Below are 20,533 nucleotides of genomic sequence, written 5' to 3'. Positions count from 1 at the left end.
GACTCTAGTGTATTCACACATAGCCATGTGATTAACTTAATCACATAACTTAACTACATAGTGATTTTTTACCCTTAACTACATAGTGATTTTTACCCTTCAGGACATTTTTCTCACTTGCTTTCATTAACACAAGCCCTGTATACAAGAGTAGATAACTGGTTTTGAAAACTTCACACTAAAAATTGTAAAGCTGTTTGGTACTTGGTAACCAGGAAAGGCACCAACAGTGAAGAAGGGATTTACTTTTAATAAAAATATTTTATACATCCAACTGAAAGTTCTCATGTGGCAAACATGACAAGTACAACTCTAAAACATACTTGACATACCTAATGGTATATCAGCAGAAATGTAAATACCCTGGGTTATATGAAAGTACTTTGCATTTCTAAATGAGAATAGCATTTGCCCATAAAGCAATTCTATCAAAGGCATCTCTTTTAATCAGTGGTTTAATAATCATTACCATTTTCTGCACATCTTAGAAGTGTGTAACATTCTCCGGATTTAGGTTCCAATATGTAACAAATTTCTCTAGGCTTCTGGAATAAAAAAATTATTCCAAAAAGATTTTAATAGGCTAAGCCTATTGCCAAATATGAAATTATACTTGGAACCGAAGTCTCAAATAAAAAACTAACATATTCATTCATACCCTTACTGGGAAAGCAAAATTTGACACAAAACCCAAATTACTGCCAAGGGGAAACCATTCCTATTGTAAACAAATGTAAACTTGCATTGAATATCAGGATATATCATTTTACTTGAGATTCCTGAAGTGGGATTTTTTAAAACATTATCATGTTTACAAGAACACACAGTATTTTATACTCATGCTTGGTCTAACACTATATGTTGGAGAAATAAAATGCAAAATTTTCAGAATGCAACTTATTTTCCAAGTTCAAAAGTTAGCCCAAAAGTGCCCATTTACAAATTGAGCTCCATAAACTTATAGCTTTCTTTGACAATATCAAAAAACCTAGAAGTTAAAAGTTTGGGCAAATAGATAACATGGTAAAAGTATTTCAAAAATTGAAATATTTTCTTTTTCCTTTCCTTGTTTACCCTCTGCTATATCCCAAGACAGCTCTTTAGTTTCTCAATCTTGTTCACGTTTTTCATAAAATATAAGAATAGTAAAATATGGTATACTCATTGGGCCCCTTTGGAAATAGTTAAATGGTACATCATACATATTCAAATCACAGATTTCTTCCCCCTCCTCGTTAGAGGATATTGGTCCTTGATGAAAATTCAGCAAATAAATAGGCACAAAAAAAGCTCATGTAAAACATGTTTTTCTTAGAACTGTAACATTTATGACTGGGTGACGGGCACTGAGGGGGGCACTTGATGGGATGAGCACTGGGTGTTATTCTATATGTTGGCAAATTGAACACCAATAAAAAATAAATTTATAAAAAAAAGAACTATAACATTTAAATTACAGTGTGTACAGTTTTAGTACAGAATTTTAAACATCCTCAAATCCTGTACAATATAAATAATGAATTCATATTTACTTCAGCTCATTGGTAGGATATATCAAATAAGGGCTAATTACAAATCTTTGTTTTTGGCATTCATTTTTAGATTTCAAAACACAACATATCAGGTCCTAAATGCTTTATTTTTCAAATTCTGAAAAGTAAGGCGTGGAAATTATTCACATGTTTCAAACGAGGACGTTTCATTTTCTTCCTGTACCTTTAAAAGTTAACTTAAGACATTGCCTCAGACTGTTCCTTACAGCAGTATAAACTGAATAACTGCTAATATAGAAGTTAAGATTAATGGATGATTTTTATCAAGTTTAAGTTTTGGCTCCATGCATTCTTTTTTTTAAACCTTTGACACTTGCCTCACTTTTCTAATAGGAAGTAGCAGTAACTGACAAAAGAATATGAGTACCTAGAGATATTAACAGAAAAACCTAGGCAGATGTAATGATTATCATTTTATACTGCATTCCTTCTTATAAGATGGTTACATTTATTGATAACTAAAAATGCCTTAATTAGCATGGCCGAATTGAAAATGTGAAATGGCATGATGTTCTACTACAGGCATCATGAATGACTTCCAGGTACTCTACAACCCGAAAAAAATCTGAGAATCACTGACGTAGCATTTATTTTGGTTGTGTCTAAAGACATAAATAAAATCCAAAACCACTAATGACCGATCGTTCTCATTTTTCCTGGCCTATCAACATGGTGGCACTGGCAGTAGGAGATTAACGTGACAGTTCTGGCTTTTGTACTTCCAACTTCAGGGCACATGTTTAGATAAGATTTATTTTACATGGACTATTCCATGCAGATTCTTTCTCATTATGTTCAATAAATATTAAATTTACCTATAACACAATTTCCCATCTGATTGCTAGCTGTAGAAGTATGTTAATATTGAGTATGAGTGCATAGGTGCTGAAAACTTTCTGAACTTTCTTGGCTCATTTTAAACCACAGACCAGTGAACTATCCACTTTGTATTTAATTTCCACATCTTGTAAACAATAACCAAATAATTATACCAGTGACATTACCAAATTTATTTTCTTTTCAACATCTCATCTAATTTTTATTGATATAATAGTCCAGTTAGATTTCCAGAATGATAGCGGAAAGTGGAAATAGCCCTGGATCATATAATCAGGAGAACTTTATTTGATCCTTGGATCTGTCCCTAAATAAACTGCATAATTAAGTCAAGTCTGAGTGTCAATTTTCCCAAAAGTGAACAAGGTAAATAATAGTTGCCTCAAGAGATTAAAGAATGAATGAATTAAAATGAAATGATATCAATGAGGATTGTAAATTATAAAGTGCTATTTCAATGTATGTTTAACTACTGTGATTTTGAAAATCCCTATATTCTCTTATAGCATTGCTATTTAAAAATGTGGTGGCCTCCTCCTTTGAACACAAAAACAAGCTGAGTATTTCTGGATAGAAGTTGCATTAGATAATGTGGCCAAGCAAAGTAACAGGCTGAGACATACATTGTTGAGATACTCCTTTTCTGTATTGGCAATTCTCTTCTTAAAATGAAAGAGTTTATTAACAAATATGGAAGATTCTCATTAAAACTAATTTGTTATGTGCCCATATTAAGATGCTCAAAATCTAAAAATATGGCATTTTATACATGTATAGTCATGCTTTCTTTCTTTCAATTACTGCCATTAAAATAATTTTTTCATATTGAAATTATTTTATCAAACTGTCAGCTATTTTGTATACAGGTTTAGTTGATCACAATTAATGATGAACATGAATCCTACCTATTAAATCTCATAACTATAAATGGACTGAAACGTTACTCAAACTTCTAATTTTATGTGCCTGTTTCAAACTGTATGCTGTTCTTAAGTTGACCCATTTTCAAGATTTTTCCCATGTTTGTTAAGAACTTTCAGACACATCACATTCACATAGCAAATCTGGTATTCTTCGTAAATTCACCTAGAAAATCCTACTTTACAGGCGAATTAGGCTTTCACTAGGTATTAGTATAAGCCAAAATGACTAATCTCACATAATGCATTTGTTTATTTTCTTCGGAAAAGTCAGATCATGTATTTTCTTGATGCTAAAATTTTATAAAACATTTCTTACTTCCTTTTTTCTCTTGCTTAGCTTAAACACAATACATGCACTATAACAGCCTGTCTGAGTCTTTACTTAAAAATTAACTTGTAAAACATGTCAAAACAAATTAGGATGTCTCATCTTCATTTTTTATTGTTTTCAGCACTGAGTCTTCTCCCAAAATTTTACATAGTTCATTGAGTCTCTGCTGCATTTTGGGAATTCCAGCTAGCTGAGATTCTAGCTTTTGTTTTTCTTCACTCAGTGTTAAACGGATAGCACTATCCAATTGTTCAAAGCGCCAACCTCCTTCGCCATCAAACTGTAATAAATGAGTGTGGTATTTCCTGCATAATCAAAATGAAATAATATTATTAGCAGTAATTGAGAAAAGCCATTTTAGGCTTATAATTTCAGATAATATTCAAAGGCAAATTTTTTTTTTTTCAAAGGCAAATTTTAAGTAAGGTGCCTATTTTACATTTGATTTTCAAGAATCCCTCAATAGGTTAAATATTGTGATTTTTTTAACTCCAAAAGTCATTAATCTCTTGGAAATTCTATTGCTTATGTTAAATTTCTTTCATATTCTGGATGTGCATGAATTGATAAGGAACACATCCTGTTTGTATCTATTGAATTGATCTTCAAACCCAGGATGGCTCCTGAATAAATATCAGAGCTTAGTTAGAATCAGAATAAGGAAAGGAAGCTGAGGGAAGAAAGTAAAAATGTTAAAGGTTATGAAGGGAAAAGACACACACACACACCTAAGAAAAAGAAAGGAAATACAAAGGGTGCCTTTGTGGCTCAGTCAGTTAAGCATCTGGCTTGATCTCAGCTTAGGGCTTGATCTCAGGGTCATGAGTTCAAGCCCTGTGTCGGGTTCCATGCTGGGTATGGAGCATATTTTTTTTTTTTAAGTTTTAAAACACTTTAAAAAATGAATTCTTTGATAGAAATCTTTTAAAGATGCTTCTATGCCTTCATATAATTTAATCTCCTTTCTCATGGCTCTGGTTCATAATTAGAAACTTCAGAGAGAGAGGGCGTCTGGGTGGCTCAGTCAGTTATCTGCCTTTGGCTCAGGTCCTGATCCCAGGGTCCTGGGATGCAGTCCTGCACTGGGCTCCCTGCTCTGCGAGGAGCCTGCTTCTCCTTCTGTCTCTACCTCCCTCTCTCTTTCTCTGTGTTTCATGAATAAATAAATAAAATCTTTCAAAAAAAATTCAGAGACGTATAGAGATTACTTTACTGGTAAGACAGGAGACAGTCCATCTTGTCCTAAAGAGAGGCTGAAGTTTCTGGGATTTGTGGGGGCTGTGTGAAGAGAGTACTGCTGGCAGAGTTGGCCTTGCATAGCTGAGTCCCTCTCTTTTGTCACTATGCTGAAGTGGCCCATGTTCCTACGTGTCCTCAGTTTTCCTATATTTTCCTTATAGTTTTTCTCCCTTCTTGATCCCTTTTGAGCTCTCATCTGTCATTATTTACTATGATCAGTGGGCTTATTTCAAGTAGATTTACTTCCTTTTTTAAACTTGAGACATGATTCACATACCATAAACTCATCCTTTTCAGTGTAAAATTCAGTGATTTTTAGTTGATTCACAAGCTCATGTAGCCATCACTACTATCCAATTCCAGAATATTTTCTTTACCCCAAAAGAAACCCCACACCTATTAGCATTCCTTCCTCCTTCCCCCTCTGTTCAGCCCCTGACAACCATCAATTTCCTTTCTGTATCTCTGGTTTTGTCTATTCTGGGCATTTCATATACATATAATCATATAATATGTGGCTTTTTGTGACTAACTTCTTTCACTTAAAATGATTTCAAAATTCATCTAGTTGTAGCATATATTAGTATTTTTTTCATTTTTATTTTTTATTTTTATTTTTTCTTTCATTTGTAAAAAAGATTTTATTTTTACTTGACAGAGAGCAAGCACAAGCAGTAGGGAGGGGTAGGCAGAGGGAGAGGGAGGATCAGACTCCCTACTGAGAGGGGAGCCCAGCGTGGGGCTCCATCCCAGGACACTGGAATCATGACCTGAGCTGAAGGCAGATGCTTAACTGACTGAGACACCCAGGCGCCCTAACTTCCTTCATTTTTATAGATGGATAATATTCTACTATATGGTTTTGCACATTTTGTTTATCTATTCATCAACTGAAGGACCTCTGGTTTAATTTCATTTTGATTGGATGGTGTTAACATGCTTAAGAAGGGGAAACTAATCTGTGTTAAACTGTGTCTAAAAAAGTAAAAATCACTCTCAAACTGAAGGTTGAAAGTTCATGTGTTTGAGAACATATGACAGAGATTAATGACCTTTTTTTTTTTTTTTTTTTTATTAAATTCTTGGGCTTTCCTAACCTTGGATCTACAACTGGGAGCAATTTTAGAACACAGTAGTTCTGATCCTGGACAACTTCTATCTTCTATGTATAATGAAGGTTTGGCTTGTCACTCCAGTCCCACAACATTATTTGATTTCTACATTTTAGGAAGATAATGTATGGGTGTTAATGACCTGAGATTCAAAGGTGTGTTCTATCTAATGGGCTAAAATAATATTTCAGGGTTTTTCTTAAAAGATTTTAAAGGAAACTACTATACTAACTGAGGCTTGTTGGAAATAATCTGTAGACTTCCTGCACAAATAGGATCAAGCTTAGGAAAGTGGTAGGTATAAAGCTATATTTCTATCCAGGAATCAAATAATTTAATAGGATTCTCTAATTTTTTACCTCTTTATATACTGCTATTGATTTTAACCTTCATAATCAACAATTACCCCTTGTTGTCACGGGGAAAATATAATACATTTTTTTCCTCGCTTCTGAAATCTTTTTAGGGAAAATAAGAATTTCATATAGGAACACAGGTTAATCAGAAATGATTAATTAAATGATTAGTTTCTTCAACCTAAAATGCCTAAATTAATTCATAATGCAAAAGTAACACGATTTTTAGTTTTATGAGGAAACATACTATGAATAGCTGCAATTAAAACATGTTTTTTCTTGTTAAAAGGCATAAAATTACAGATTTTATTATTTGCTTTAAAAGTTATCTGTCCTCTATACACCTATTGGAATGGCCAAAAATCTAGTACACTGATAATACCAAATGCCAACAAAGCTGTGGAGCAACAGAAACTCTCATTCATTGCTGGTGGGAATGCCAAATGGTACAGCCACTTTGGCTGGCAATTTTGCAGTTTCTTTTTCTTTTCTTTTCTTTTTAATTTTGCGTTCCTTACAAAACTACTCTTACCATGTGATCCAACAATTGCACTCCTTGATATTTACCCAAAGGAGTTGAGAAAACTTGTGTCCACCTAAAAACCTTCATATGAATGTTTGTAACAGGTTTATTTATCATTGCCCAAACTGCAAGCAACCAAGATATCCTCTGGTAGGTGAATGGGTAAATAAACTGTCTACATTTGAAAAATGGAATATTATTCAGTGCTAAAAAGAAATGAGCTAGGAAGCCGTGAAAAGACACGGCAGAAACTTAAATGAATGCTACTAAGTGAAAGAGGCCAAACTGAAAAGGCTATATACTAGATGATTCTAGCTCTATGACACTCTGAAAAAGGCCAAACTATGGAAACATTAAAGATGGTGGTTTGTAGGGCTTGAAGGAAGAGAGGGATGAATATGCAGAGCACAGAGGATTTTTAGAACAGTAAAAATACCCTGTAAAATACTGTAATGATGGATATACGCAACTACAAATTTGTCCAAACCCATAGACTCTACACCACCAAGAGTGAACCCTAATGTAAATTATGGACTTTGGGTCATAATGATGTGCAATGTTGGTTCAGCGAATATATCACCCCAGTGGGAAGTGTTGATAATATGGCTCTGCATGTGGGGGCGGAGCATATGGGATAGTCTGTTCTTCCTCTCAATATTTCTATGATCATTCTATGATCATAAACTGCTCTAAATAAAATCTTTAAAAACACAACAGCAACAAAAACCTATTTGTTCCTTCAACTGAGGGAAAAATGGCCAAATACGCTTCCAATGACTCTTTAGGCTACTTGAATAAGGAACTGATGATAGAATAGCATAATACATCCATTGATAAGGTCAGGAAAAGCCCCAGAACTAAGGTATAACTCCACGTTATCCCAACATGTGATCAGTTAGGAAGCATATCTAGAAATGACAAGTCCATACCAGAAAGGGCTCAAGAGTTCTTTTGGTGTGGTTCTATGTCATCACTGATTCAGGGATTTATAGACAAATGTTATGTGTCATAAGATCCAGTTCCTGCTGGTTTTCTCCATGGAAAAGTTAGAGGAATCATACTCATTGCCATGTACTCATCCTGGACCAGAGCCAGACTACTTCTAGAGAGATTAGTAAGTCAGGCTCTTATCACTCCAGGTGCCAATTTGTTCTTAATAGCAGAGAGACAAACCATAAAGTTCTATAGAAAAGGTCACTTCATGAAATGCTCTATTTTCAGGTCACCTCTCTGAGGGAAAAAATTTATGAAAAATTTGAATGTTTAAATGAAGAGTGAAAATAGATTGAAAATAGATTATTATCTTCTCAACAGAAGTAGAATACAGAGAATGGTTTAACAGAGACTGATCTGAACTGAATACTCAGTTAACTCATAATTTTAAAGTAAACATTCTCTATACACTGAAAAGGCTAGAAGGGCTTCCAGAATTAGCTCAAATAAAGCTTGTTACTCAGCCTAGGTTTGAAGTCATGTACATGATGACAGCTTTGGCATAGAATGTGATTAGACACCTGCTACAGAATGCTTCAGCTAAAGAGAGAGCAGAAGCCCTTTCTGTCCCTTGGAAAATAGGAGGCTAACTGTAGTTACTAACATATCAAAAGAAAAGATTTTGATGAAACAGAAATATCAAAGTAGCAGAGTGCACTATGAATGAATAAGTGTTTTTATGGCTTCCATATATGATGCACTTTGAGTTCCTTATAATAAGTAAAGCAGTATACTAGAATATAGAGTGTGATCATGGTAAGTTACTTTCTTTATTTTTCTAGTTCTCAGTTTCTTCATCTGTAAAATGGGAATAATTAGACTACCTATATTCCATATAGAGTTGTTATGAGACTTAAATAAAATGAACCTGGAACAGAATAGGTGCTGAATCTGTAATAGCAACTATTATTATGATGATGAATCAGTAGAAAAGTAGGGGAATGGTAAAAACAGTGTTATCATTTTAAAATATTACTTAATTAATTAATTTTAAAGGTTTTATTTATTCATTAGAGACAGAGAGAGAGAGGCAGAGACACAGGCAGAGGGAGAAGCAGGCTCCATGCAGGGAGTCTGATGTGGGACTCAATGTCCAGACCCTGGGATCACGACCTGAGCCAAAGGCAGATGCTCAACCACTGAGCCACTCAGGTTCCTCAGTATTATCCTTCTTTAAAATGGAGGGAATCCCACTGGGTTTAATGAGATATTATTTAGAAAATATTTTCTTTCTTTCCTTTTTATTTTTTTAAACAAACTTCACCCCCAACAGAAAAAAAGGTTCTTTTCCCCTGTGTTTTCTCCAACTTCATCCTTTGGGAGAATATTAAGTTGTAAAATTGTTTTCCTGGATTTTGAAAAAAGGGCTAAAAAGATGGAATAAAATTACATATATTTTTTTTTCCCCGTACATGCTATGCATTATGAGAACTTTCAGTTAAAAAATATCACTGGATTTTTCTATTTCTTTTCAGAATTATTGGAATGTGATAACCATTTTCATATAGCACATTGTTTTTTTCATTTTTTCTAAGATTTTATTTATTTATTCATGAGAGACACACAGAGAGAGGCAGAGACAAGGCAGAGGGAGAAGCAGGCTCCATGCAGGGAGCCTGATGTGGGACTCGATCCCCGGACTCCAGGATCATGCCCTGAGCCAAAGACAGATGCTCAATCGCTGGGCTACCCAAGCATCCCAAAATAGCACATTGTTACGATGTTAGGTTTAGGGTATCTACACTAGCAGTGTGCAATTTAACAGAAACATAGGTAGGAAATAAGTGAAACATCCTATGCTCTATAGTGATAGTTTAGGCAAGGCTATTCTTTGAGAAATACAAAGAAAATCCCTCTACTGCAAATTAACATTGGAAACACTCACCACAGAGAAGGCCTGTGTGTAATAGATAGTAAGGAAATCCCAGCCCCTTTTGCAGCTTGAAATATCTTTCCTTCAACATCAATGCTGACAGCACTGGTACATTCATCCAGCAATGCATATTTTGGTCTTGAAAAAAATAAGCACAGATAAATGAATGATTTTCCTATTTGAATTATAAATCTTTACACGGACAACATGAGTTAAAATCTTAACTTCATTAATTTATTTTTTAAGGTACCTTCTTCTGTACCCAACATGGGGCTTGAAGTTACAATCCTGAGATCAAGAGTCACATGCTATACTGACTGAGACAGCCAGGCGCCCTGCAATGTTAACTTTAAAGGAACAAAACAGTATATCACATTTTTAAAGATGAGAAATGATAAAGCGAAAGAATAGTCTTTGGATCAGAATATTATATTCTTCTTCAATTTTAAATAGATTTCCTGATGCCTGCTCACTATGTAATAAGCTTTATTGTTATGCAGATGGGTGAATCATGAGTATGAGACATAGGAAAGATGAGGCAGGTCACTGAGTCCATTTTCCCACAGAAGGCAAGTTCATTCCTGGTGACAGGTTCTGACTAATTACATGAAAAATATATTACAGCAGCTAATTATCAAACAGGTCAAAAGCCCTGTTAGCAAAGATTTATTGAGAAGATAACTTTATCAACAAGTACCTAAACATGATTAATGGAATTTCATTACTACAAGATTCCGCAAAAGTAGAATGCCTGATCTGACATTGAGACCATGCTCTGCAATCAAATTCTTAAGGGAATAAAAAAATCAGTAAATATTTTTCTGATCATCCTAAGTTAGTTTTTACTTTGGAAATGACTGTCTACTGTCAGAGGCACCTAACATTTGCTACCATTTCCTTCTGTTTATTCTCTTCCTTTCATCTCACCCCACTCTTTTTATGTCTTTCCTTTCATGGTCTCCTTTCAAGCCTATCTGGACGTTAGGTACATATTTGGTACCCAGCAACATGACTTAGGTTTGTTAATGGGACCAAAGGTCAACTCATGCACTGTCATTTGTTATTTATTTCAGAGTTGAAAATCAGTACTAAGTATTTACCAGGACAATTTCTTCCATGAAGTTATTCTGATCTTTAAAAATAGATGACAATGAAAAGATAAACATTGAAATCAGTAATAATTTCTCCTTCAGCATACTTATTTAGCACTTTAAATTGTCTTTCTATAATGGATTTGGTTACTAATAGGATCCTGTTACCTACTCCAGGGAAGGTGGTCAAGGCTAATAGATTCAAGAGTCAAGGTAGCTTTCACACCCCATTTGACTTTAATAACTGCACTCCATGCAAAGAACTAAAAGATCACTGGAGATTCCCCAGGAGTCAACAGAAATAGTTGTGGTGGTTGGCTTTTGGTTACTGTTCTATTTAAGTAATAAGTATTATTTCTTTGTCTCAGAGTTGGTTACTATTTTGTGGATAATTTTTTTTTAAGTAGAAAATGGGGAGAAGAAAAGGAAGTATAAAGAAGAGAGTGATTTGGGATATTTTTTCTTTTTCTGTGTAATTCTCTTTCTAGTAATTTAGCTACTCATTGTACTGTGCCATTTTTAGAGTGCTTTGAGTTAACAGAGAAAAGATGCCATCATAGAATTAGAGATGAAGTGTATGTCTTATACTCAGTTGTCATGGCAATCCTTAGTCTAGCAGATACAAGACAGATTCCATACTTTTGTTTTCTTGGCAGAACTAGATGTGTGTGTGTGTGTGTGTGTGTGTGTATTTAAATCAAGCAATCACTGGAATCCGGACTGACATAATTAAGTAGAACATTAGATAATATTGTTTTTTCAGATTTTCCTTTCTTTTTCTTTTGGTATAGCATCAGAAGAGGGAGCTTTGTGAAGGATTTACTCTATTCACCTTAAGACAGAACTTTTCTAATCACTCTTTATTTATTTATTTTTTTAAATTTTTATTTATTTATGATAGTCACAGAGAGAGAGAGAGAGAGAGAGAGAGAGAGGCAGAGACACAGGCAGAGGGAGAAGCAGGCTCCATGCAGGGAGCCTGACGTGGGACTCGATCCCAGGTCTCCAGGATCGCGCCCTGGGCCAAAGGCAGGCGCCAAACCACTGCGCCACCCAGGGATCCCCTAATCACTCTTTAAACATTAAACTTAAAATCCTCTCAAAAAGAGAATACTACTGTGATACTTAATACTCCTTGTCAAAATTCTCCATTTTATCTAGCTCAGGTCTTTCATATGGCAATTCAAATCTTGTTGTTAATCCCTTGAGGATGAGGGAAGGCAGTTCCTCATGATTATATTTTTCCTTCACTGGGTTTAAAATTTCTATTTCATTTTGGCTTTTTCTCAGCTATCTTGTCGGCTTTTCAGACAAGATCGGGCGCATCCAGAGTGGCCACCATTAGTGGCCATAGATAGACACTGCCTTTTCAACAATTCTCTCATCTTCACGGATATTTCTATAGATCACTAAATTTTCTTTCTATTGATATGCTTGTAACTTGATCTTTATTTAGTCTTGCATTGTATCCAAATATTTTAGATATCAAGTATCAACTATTTATTTCTAGTTACAAGTACTTAAAAATCTCTTTGGGTTGAGATTAATGCCTCTTGCTGTTTGTTATAGGGTTTATTTTATTAACACACCGACCCAGTGAGAAATTTATGGTCACATTTTACATTCCATCATATTATATTTCACCAACTATGCTGCTGATCATATTACTGAATATTTATGGACAAGGCTCAAACAGATTCAGGGTGATAGTGGGTAACAGCTGGTCATAAATGTCAAACAGTAAATTTTACTCTTGAATCTCAACACATCATTTAAAAGGGGCATTCTAAAATATATTGTACTAAAAATTTTGAGTTAGTAAATTTTAGTTTGTAATTTTTTGGCTCACCATATTTTTTTATAAGTTTTTATTTAAATTCTAGTTAATTAACATACAGTGTGGTATTAGTTTCAATTGTACAACATAGTGATTCAATACTTACATACAACTCCTGTTGCTCATCACAAAAAATGTACTCCTTAATCCCTTTCACCTATTTTACCCATTTTTCCCCCTTATCTCCCTACCCCCACTACTTTCCCTCTGGTAACCATCAGTTTGTTCTCTATAGTTAAGAGTCTTTTTCTTGGTTTGCCTTTCTCTTTTTTTCTCTTTGCTCATTTGTTTTGTTTCTTAAATTCCACATATGAGTGAAATAATATATCATGATATATGATTTCAAATCATATTGTCTTTCTCTGACTGACTTACACTGCTTAGCTTACTACTCTCTAGTCCATCCATGTCATTGCAAATTAGCTTGCCATATTCTTGAACTAATCATGCACATTATTATAAATATCATGTTACTTTTCTCTTTTTCTTTTAATTAATTTAAAATATTTTATTTATTTGAGAGAGAGAGAGAGAGAGAGAGAGAGAGCTAGATAGAGCAGGATCAGGGAGAGAGGGAGAAGCAGGCTCTCCACTGAGCAGGGATTCCTACACAGAGCTCTATCCAAGGACCCTGGGATCACGATCTAAGTCAAAGGCTGATGCTTTACTGACTGAACCATTCAGGCACCCCTTAATTTTTTACTTAAATTCAATTTAGTTAACATATAGTGTATTATTAGTTTCAGAGGCAGAGTTTAGTAATTCATCAGTTGCAAATAACACCCAGTGCTCTTTCCATCAAGTGCCTTCCTTAATGCTCATTACCCAGTTACCCTATCCCTTCTCCAACTCCCCCCAGCAACCCTCAGTTTGTTTCCTATAGTTAAGAGTCTCTTATGGTTTGCCTCCATCTCTGTTTTTATATTATTTTTCCTTCCCTTCTCCTATGTTCATCTGTTTTGTTTCTTAAATTCTATAATACCATGTTATTAATACAGTATTTTTTCTTATTAAAAAACTCTAGCTAGACACTACATACAGGCCCAAAATAGAGTCACTTGTGCTAAGTCCATGTCACCAAAATTGGGCTTAATATCTAACCTAATTGCAGGTTCAACCTTCCCCAGGAATGTAATCTTAACTGGTCAGTCTGGAATTTCCTGGTCAGCATCAGTGAGGTAATCCACCTAATAAGACCCTTTAGTTTCCCCAAAGGAGGTGAGTTTGTTCATGACTTCCTTGTCCTGCTTGCTTTTAAAAACTATTCCCTTTCTGTAGCCCTTTGGAGTTCCTCTTTACTTGTTAGATGGGATGATATCTCATTCATGAATTATTCAATAAAGCCAATTGTCTCTTTAAAATTTACTTGGCTGGGCAGTCCAGGTGGCTCAGCAGTTTGGCACCGCCTTTGGCCCAGGTCGTGATCCTGGAGACCCGGAATCAAGTCCGACATCGGGCTCCCTGCATGGAGCCTGCTTCTCCCTCTGCCTCTGCCTCTCTCTCTCTCTCTCTCTTTCTCTCTCTCTCTGTGTCTCTCATGAATGAATAAACTTAAAAAAAAAATCTTAAAAAAATTTTACTTGGCTGGGGGCTCCTGGGTGGCTCACTTGGTTAAGCATCTGCCTTTGGCTCAGGCTGTGATCCCAGCATCCTGGGATCGAGCCCCATGTCAGGTTCTCTACTTATCAGGGATCTTGCTTCTCCTTTTCCCTCTGCCCCCCCATTCCTCGCTCTTTCTCTCTCTCCCTCTCCCCCCTTCTCTGTCAAATAAATAAAAATTCAAAAAAAATTTACTTGGCTGAATTTTTATTTTGTTTTTTAAAAGATTGTATTTACTTGAACTTTTATTAACACAGATGAGATGATAGATTTCTTAAACTTATCTAAATTTTCTACTTTTATGAAATTAATGTATAATTATGTTTTAATAAAGTTATTTAAATGGCATGTTCCTTTTCAATGGTAAATGTGTTATATTCTTATCAAAAAGGCTAAACTTAAATATAATTAAGTTTTTAGCTCTAATTTGCAGTTTATGAGAAAAATAGGAAATTAAATAAAAAAGTAAAAGATTCCATAAGTAAGTAATCAGATCTAGAAGGAGCAACATTCTTATGGGCCAACTAATCCTATTTCTTTCTTTCTTTCTTTTTTTTTTAGATTTTCTTTTGTAGTTTTTTAAATTTAAATTCTAGTTAGTTAACATACAGTACAATTTTGGTTTCAGGAGTAAAATTCAGTGATTCATCACTTACATACAACATCAACTCATTAAACCCTATCACCCATCTAGCTCATCCTCCACTCACTTCCTTCCATCAACCTTCAGTTTGTTCTCTATCTCTAACCCTATTTCTTTAGCAAGTCAATGGCATACAAGATTGGAGGGTGGGTGGTGGTGGTAGTGAGGTCACAGAATAGCAGACTTTAGTTTAAAAATGATTAAAAGGTATAAACAACAAAAATCAATATGTTTGAACAAAACAACTATAAAAATATTTTTGAGACAATAGGTAGAAATTTTGAATATGAACCTGGTATTAGATGACTTTAGTTTTTACCAATTTTATTAGCTATGATTATGGTATATTATTATGTAAGAAAATATACCTATATTTTCTTGGTGCCACTGTTTTTTTTTTTTTTAAAGGATTTTATTTATTTATTCATGAGAGAAACAGAAAGAGGCAGAGACACAGGCAGAGAGAGACAGAAGCAGACTCCATGCAGGGATCCCAATTGGGACTTGATCCCAGGACTCCAGAATCACACCCGGGGCCAAAGGCAGATGCTCAATGGCTGAGCCACCCAGGCATCCCATTTGCTGCAGGTTTTTTTTTTTTTTTATTTTTTTTTAAGATTTTATTTATTTATTCATTCATGATAGACATAGAGAGAGAGAGGCAGAGACACAGGCAGAGGGAGAAGCAGGCTCCACCACGGAGCCCGGCGTGGGACTTGGGACTCAATCCCGGGACTCCTGGATCATGCCCTGGGCCAAAGGCAGGCGCTGAACCACTGAGCCACCCAGGGATCCCCCATTTGCCACAGCTTTTAAGGAAAAAATGCTTAAAAAATCCCAAAGTTTGGGATTTTCTTTAAAACACTTCAGAATTTTAAAAAAAGAGATAAACTAAGTGTGGTCAAATGTCACACCTAGTGAATCAGTATGGTGGGAATGCGGGATTCAACTTACAATTTTCTCTTTGATGGAGTTTTGATGTTTTTCCATAATCAAAGTTTAAAAAAAAGTTGATAGCCAACTGATTGCTAAGTGTGAGCTAACTAGTTGCTAAGTATTTAATGAGACTTACTTGATACATATTTTTTTTCTCCTTTTATGTTTTTTTAAAGTTCCCTACAAAAGTATTACTGCTCCTACTGCAACTCCTTCAGTGTCACATCTGCCCCAGTTTATAATCATAAACTGTGTCATTTAGGCATTCCTGTACATAACTCTTGGTCATTTTCCCCTATAACTGTTTATTAAAACTGAGTAACAGAAGTCCTGATAGTCTCCTGCTTTGCCTACATCTCTGATTCTCATTGCCAGATGCCCACAATTAAGAGAAAGAGACAGAGAAATCTTTTTCAGAGAAGAATAGGACAAATAAGAATTTTTCAGAATAGCTTTAATATTTCTTTCCAGCAACTTGTGCTTGGTACCTTGAGCCTAAAACGGCTATGAATCTGATTGCAAAGAGAAAATTTTTCTCAAGAGGAATTATTTTTTTATCTCTCTTTTTCTGAGTCCAGTAAGACCTATGCTGGCTGGGTCCTTTTTGCATTAGGTATGCCTCTGATTTTTAAGGAGGAGAGCACTACTAAGCTTAAAAGGCTACCAAATGCCTAAAAACTTAATTTAGTTTGAATTTAATAATTCAATTCAGAAGTAGTATTGAACGCCTACCTACTATGTTCACCACAGTATAATGGTAGTTATGTATTCGTCACATTTTAAAATAAGTAATAATCCATTCTAACTTAGAACAAATGAAAATCTAATTTTGTCATCTAACATTACTCAGCCTAAGAAATAGAAAAAAGTACTGGGAGATTTCCAACACATGAAAAAAATAATAAGAAATTTAAACCTGTAAATTCTAAGCATTAGTTTTTCCTTTTTTCTTTTCTCTTTGAGTATAATTGACATACAGTGTTACATTAGTTTTAGGTTTACCAAATAGTGATTGGACGAGTATATACATTATGCTGTGCTCACCACAAATGTAGGCTGCCATCTGTCACCACACAGGGCTATTAAAATACCACTGACTATATTCTCTATGCTGTACCTTTTTATCTGTGATTTATTCATTCCATAACTGGAAGGCTGTATCTCCCACTCTCTTTCACCCATTTTGCCCATCCCTCCATCCCCCAGGAAGATATTTTTAAACTAAAGATGAGGACATCGAATCCTATCCAAAGACTTTAGTGACAATGATGGCATACTCACCTGTGATAAAACATGCGAGCCATGCCCATTCTTTGCTTTTCCCCTCCTGACAGAACATCTTTCCAGTCCATAACAGCATCCCATCCTTAAAAATATATAATTTTATATAAATAATTTATAATTTTATAATATATATATATATGTATATTTATATATGGCATTTGTTTAGTTGTTACTATTTTTACCTTGGATAATTGATTTCTGGCAAGTTTAAATTATTGACACAAGGACCTGGTATTTTACCGAACATTATGCTTGGATAAACTAGAGAGCCTCATTTATAAGCATTTTGTTTTAGATTTCATATTTCTTAATGGTAATGATTCCTTATACTGATAAGACATGTTCTAAGAATTTTAAGTACTCATACTTTTAAAATTTGTTTCTAAATATCTCCGAAAAGTTGATATTCTTGTACTTATTTTGGAGGTTGGTAAGAGAAAAGACCAACACTTTATACAGGCCTAAGTCTACAAAGAGCAAGACAGAAATTTATTTAAATGACTTCCATGTGCCTGGTACTTTATATGAGTTTCTCATCATATATTCTACAATCTTATGAGCTAGATTTTATTTGGTGCATTTTATAAGTCAGTAAATTGAAATCTACAGAGTAGACGACAAGTTTAAGTTTACACAGCTAGAGATCAGAGCTAGGATTTATATGTAGATCTACCTTCACTACTCACAGCATCTTTACTTTCTGTTGGACATTTACACAATAAACAAGGCTTCTATTTTTAGAAACTCGGTTATATCTATGCATACTGATGCAGAAATGTACCTGGAATATTTTTATCGTTAGGAAAAAACCAAACTGCCGAATTGTGTGTGTGTGTATAGATACATACATGCATATACATTTATATAAAGTATGATTGCGTTTTTATAAACACACACATACACCCCACACTCATCCAGGACTGGAATTATGAGACTTTTACTTTCTAAGTTACACATTTTTATAATATTTGAACATTTGGTGATTTTTATTATTTTTACGGCTTATCTTTATTTTGTAATAAGAAAAACTTACTCAAAAACAAAACCCTGGGGCCTCTGAGAGAGATGGCCATATTACATATTTATCCATGGGAATATCAGAAAATAGAGCAGAGTAGGCAAAGTCTGATTTTCAAAGAGCAAAATGACTGCCAAAATTTGACACATATACTTAGGACAATCCCAAGTATTCAAAGCTTAACTCTCCCATTTAGAAAAAAAATCAGGCTCTTTGCCCTCTTCTTTATCCCTCATCTGAATTTGCACTTTCATTAAACTTTCTAAATAAACTTGGACAAAGGGAAAGAAAATAGGAAGTAGAGTCTGTTGTTTTTTGTGCACTAGATTTGAAAGATCTTCCCCATTTCCTAACGATACTCCCCAGTGGGGACTACTTTTCATTTTCTTGGGTAAACTTCCAGGAATTTTTTTGTTAATTTAAAAACCTATCATTACAATTTTATATTAGGAAAAAATCTCAAAATGCCATCTGATTTAAAGTTCTTGCTTCCAGTGAAAACTGTTGAAATAAAATTTTTCTCTATAACTGAATTTTATAGCATTTATGAAACATAGGCAAGGATTTGAAAAATAAGTTCAGATTGTTACACAGTGGAGAAATATTCTGGAGTTAAATTTTTCCCCCCTGCCAACTGCGAAAGCACAAGAGAAAAGTATTTGGGTCAAAGGAAACTTTAGCTTTACATATTTAAATAAATCATGTCCTCTGTTCCACTAAACCCAAAAGTTTTAGTAGGCAATATTGCTTGATTGTAGAACATATAAATAAAAACTTTTGAGTCGTAATTGTCACTTCTGATGCTGATTTAGTGAGATCAAACCAAAGAAGAGAACATTTTTCCTGCTTCCTTGAGATGTATATATTGCTTTAGTTCACGTTAACATTTGTTAACACTTTTACTCTTTTCTATTTTGTAACTTCTTTCATGGAATAAAATCAGTTTTCAATTCCACCTTTTACTAAAGCAAAGCATTTCTCTAAGGAAAGTATTAGCTAGTCTACATGGAACTTCATTAGGCTTCTTCTAAAGTAAGTGGTGTCCCTACAAATGTAGGTGCTTTCCAGTTTTGCTTAAAAATATGAAACGTATTTCATGTTTTAAGGATTAAGTGAATAGAGTAGGCTTCCTTGGAATTTTTTTTATGTGTAAGGTTATAACAGTTTCTAAACCTCTGAATTTCTAAACCTCTGAATTTCACTTGTAAAGGAGGGTTATTAAAATTCAAATCATGAGACAATTATAAATATTAAATGAGATGACAATGTACATTGCTTAATATATTCTGTAAGGTAAGCACTCAATAAACCAAAGCAATTACTGTTACATTATTAAGACTGGAATATTCTTTAGAAAAGTTCTTAAACTTCTTGATGACTTCTAAAAGAATAGAATAGTCCATGATTATTATAAATTTCTATTTGGATTACTGGGTTTCAAATTTACCCAAAAATAATTTCCCAAGATTAACATGCAGAAAGAAAAAAAAAAAGATGAACATGCAGCATTTATTTTGCCCTTGTGTCTTAAAACTGGGAAGAAGCTGACCATGTGAAACGAAAGGACTATCTGCTTTCCACATTTTTAGCATTTATGAATTGTGATTATAAGTATCATAAAATAAATATAATAATATCTCTTGTCTGCCTCATTGCTTATTATCAAATGAAGTAATATATATGAGATTTCCATATAAAATATGAAGTACCATCATAAAAATAAAATATTATAGTATCAATAGTATGAGTGGTAATATTATCATTAGCTACTAATTCTTGTGCATTTACTATATGTCATTGTTCTAAATGCTCTACAGAGAGTCTTTTAAAAAGTTTTTATTTTAATTCCAGTTGTTAACATACAGTGTTTTATATCTATCTATCTATATATCTATATATATCTATATATACATCTCACATCTTCTTTATCTATTCTTCAGTAGATACACTCTGTGGGCTGCTTCCGTATCTTGGCTATTATAAATAATGCTGATATAAAGACAGGGATGCATCTATCCTTTCATATTAGTGTTTTTGTATTCTTTGGGTAAATACTCAGTAGTGTGATTGCTGGATCACAGGGTAGTTCTATTTTTAACTTTTTTGAGGAACTTCCATACTGTCTTCCAGAGTGACTGCACTGGTTTGGATTCCCACCAACAGTGCAAGAGGGTTTCTTTTTCTCCACATTCTCACCAACGATTATTTCTTGTGTTGATTTTCGTCATTCTGATAGGTGTGAGGTAATATCTCCTGGTGGTTCTGATTTGTATTTCCCTGATGGTAAGTGATGATAAACATCTTTTCATATGTCTCTTGGCCATCTAGAGGTCTTTTTTGGAGAAATGTCTGTTCATGTCTTCTGCCTGCAAAAGTTTCTTATTC

General features: G+C 34.3%; 1 protein-coding gene across 2 annotated transcripts in view; it reads right to left on the bottom strand.

Moving 5' to 3' along the window:
- Positions 1-230: 230 nt before the first annotated feature.
- Positions 231-20,533, bottom strand: part of ABCD2 (ATP binding cassette subfamily D member 2) — a 68,885-nt gene continuing 48,582 nt past the window's right edge. For both annotated transcript variants that reach the window (XM_072765594.1, XM_026000118.2), the window contains 3 exons: positions 17,128-17,212; positions 9,753-9,878; positions 231-3,949 (listed from right to left, as the gene is read on the bottom strand). In XM_072765594.1, coding sequence (XP_072621695.1) covers positions 3,730-3,949; positions 9,753-9,878; positions 17,128-17,212 — 431 coding nt within the window. In that variant the 3' untranslated portion in view covers positions 231-3,729. The remainder of the gene's footprint in view (positions 3,950-9,752; positions 9,879-17,127; positions 17,213-20,533) is intronic.

Source organism: Vulpes vulpes, chromosome 8, assembly GCF_048418805.1.
Source record: "Vulpes vulpes isolate BD-2025 chromosome 8, VulVul3, whole genome shotgun sequence".
NCBI lineage: Eukaryota > Metazoa > Chordata > Mammalia > Carnivora > Canidae > Vulpes > Vulpes vulpes.
This window is presented reverse-complemented; position numbering and strand designations above follow the sequence as displayed.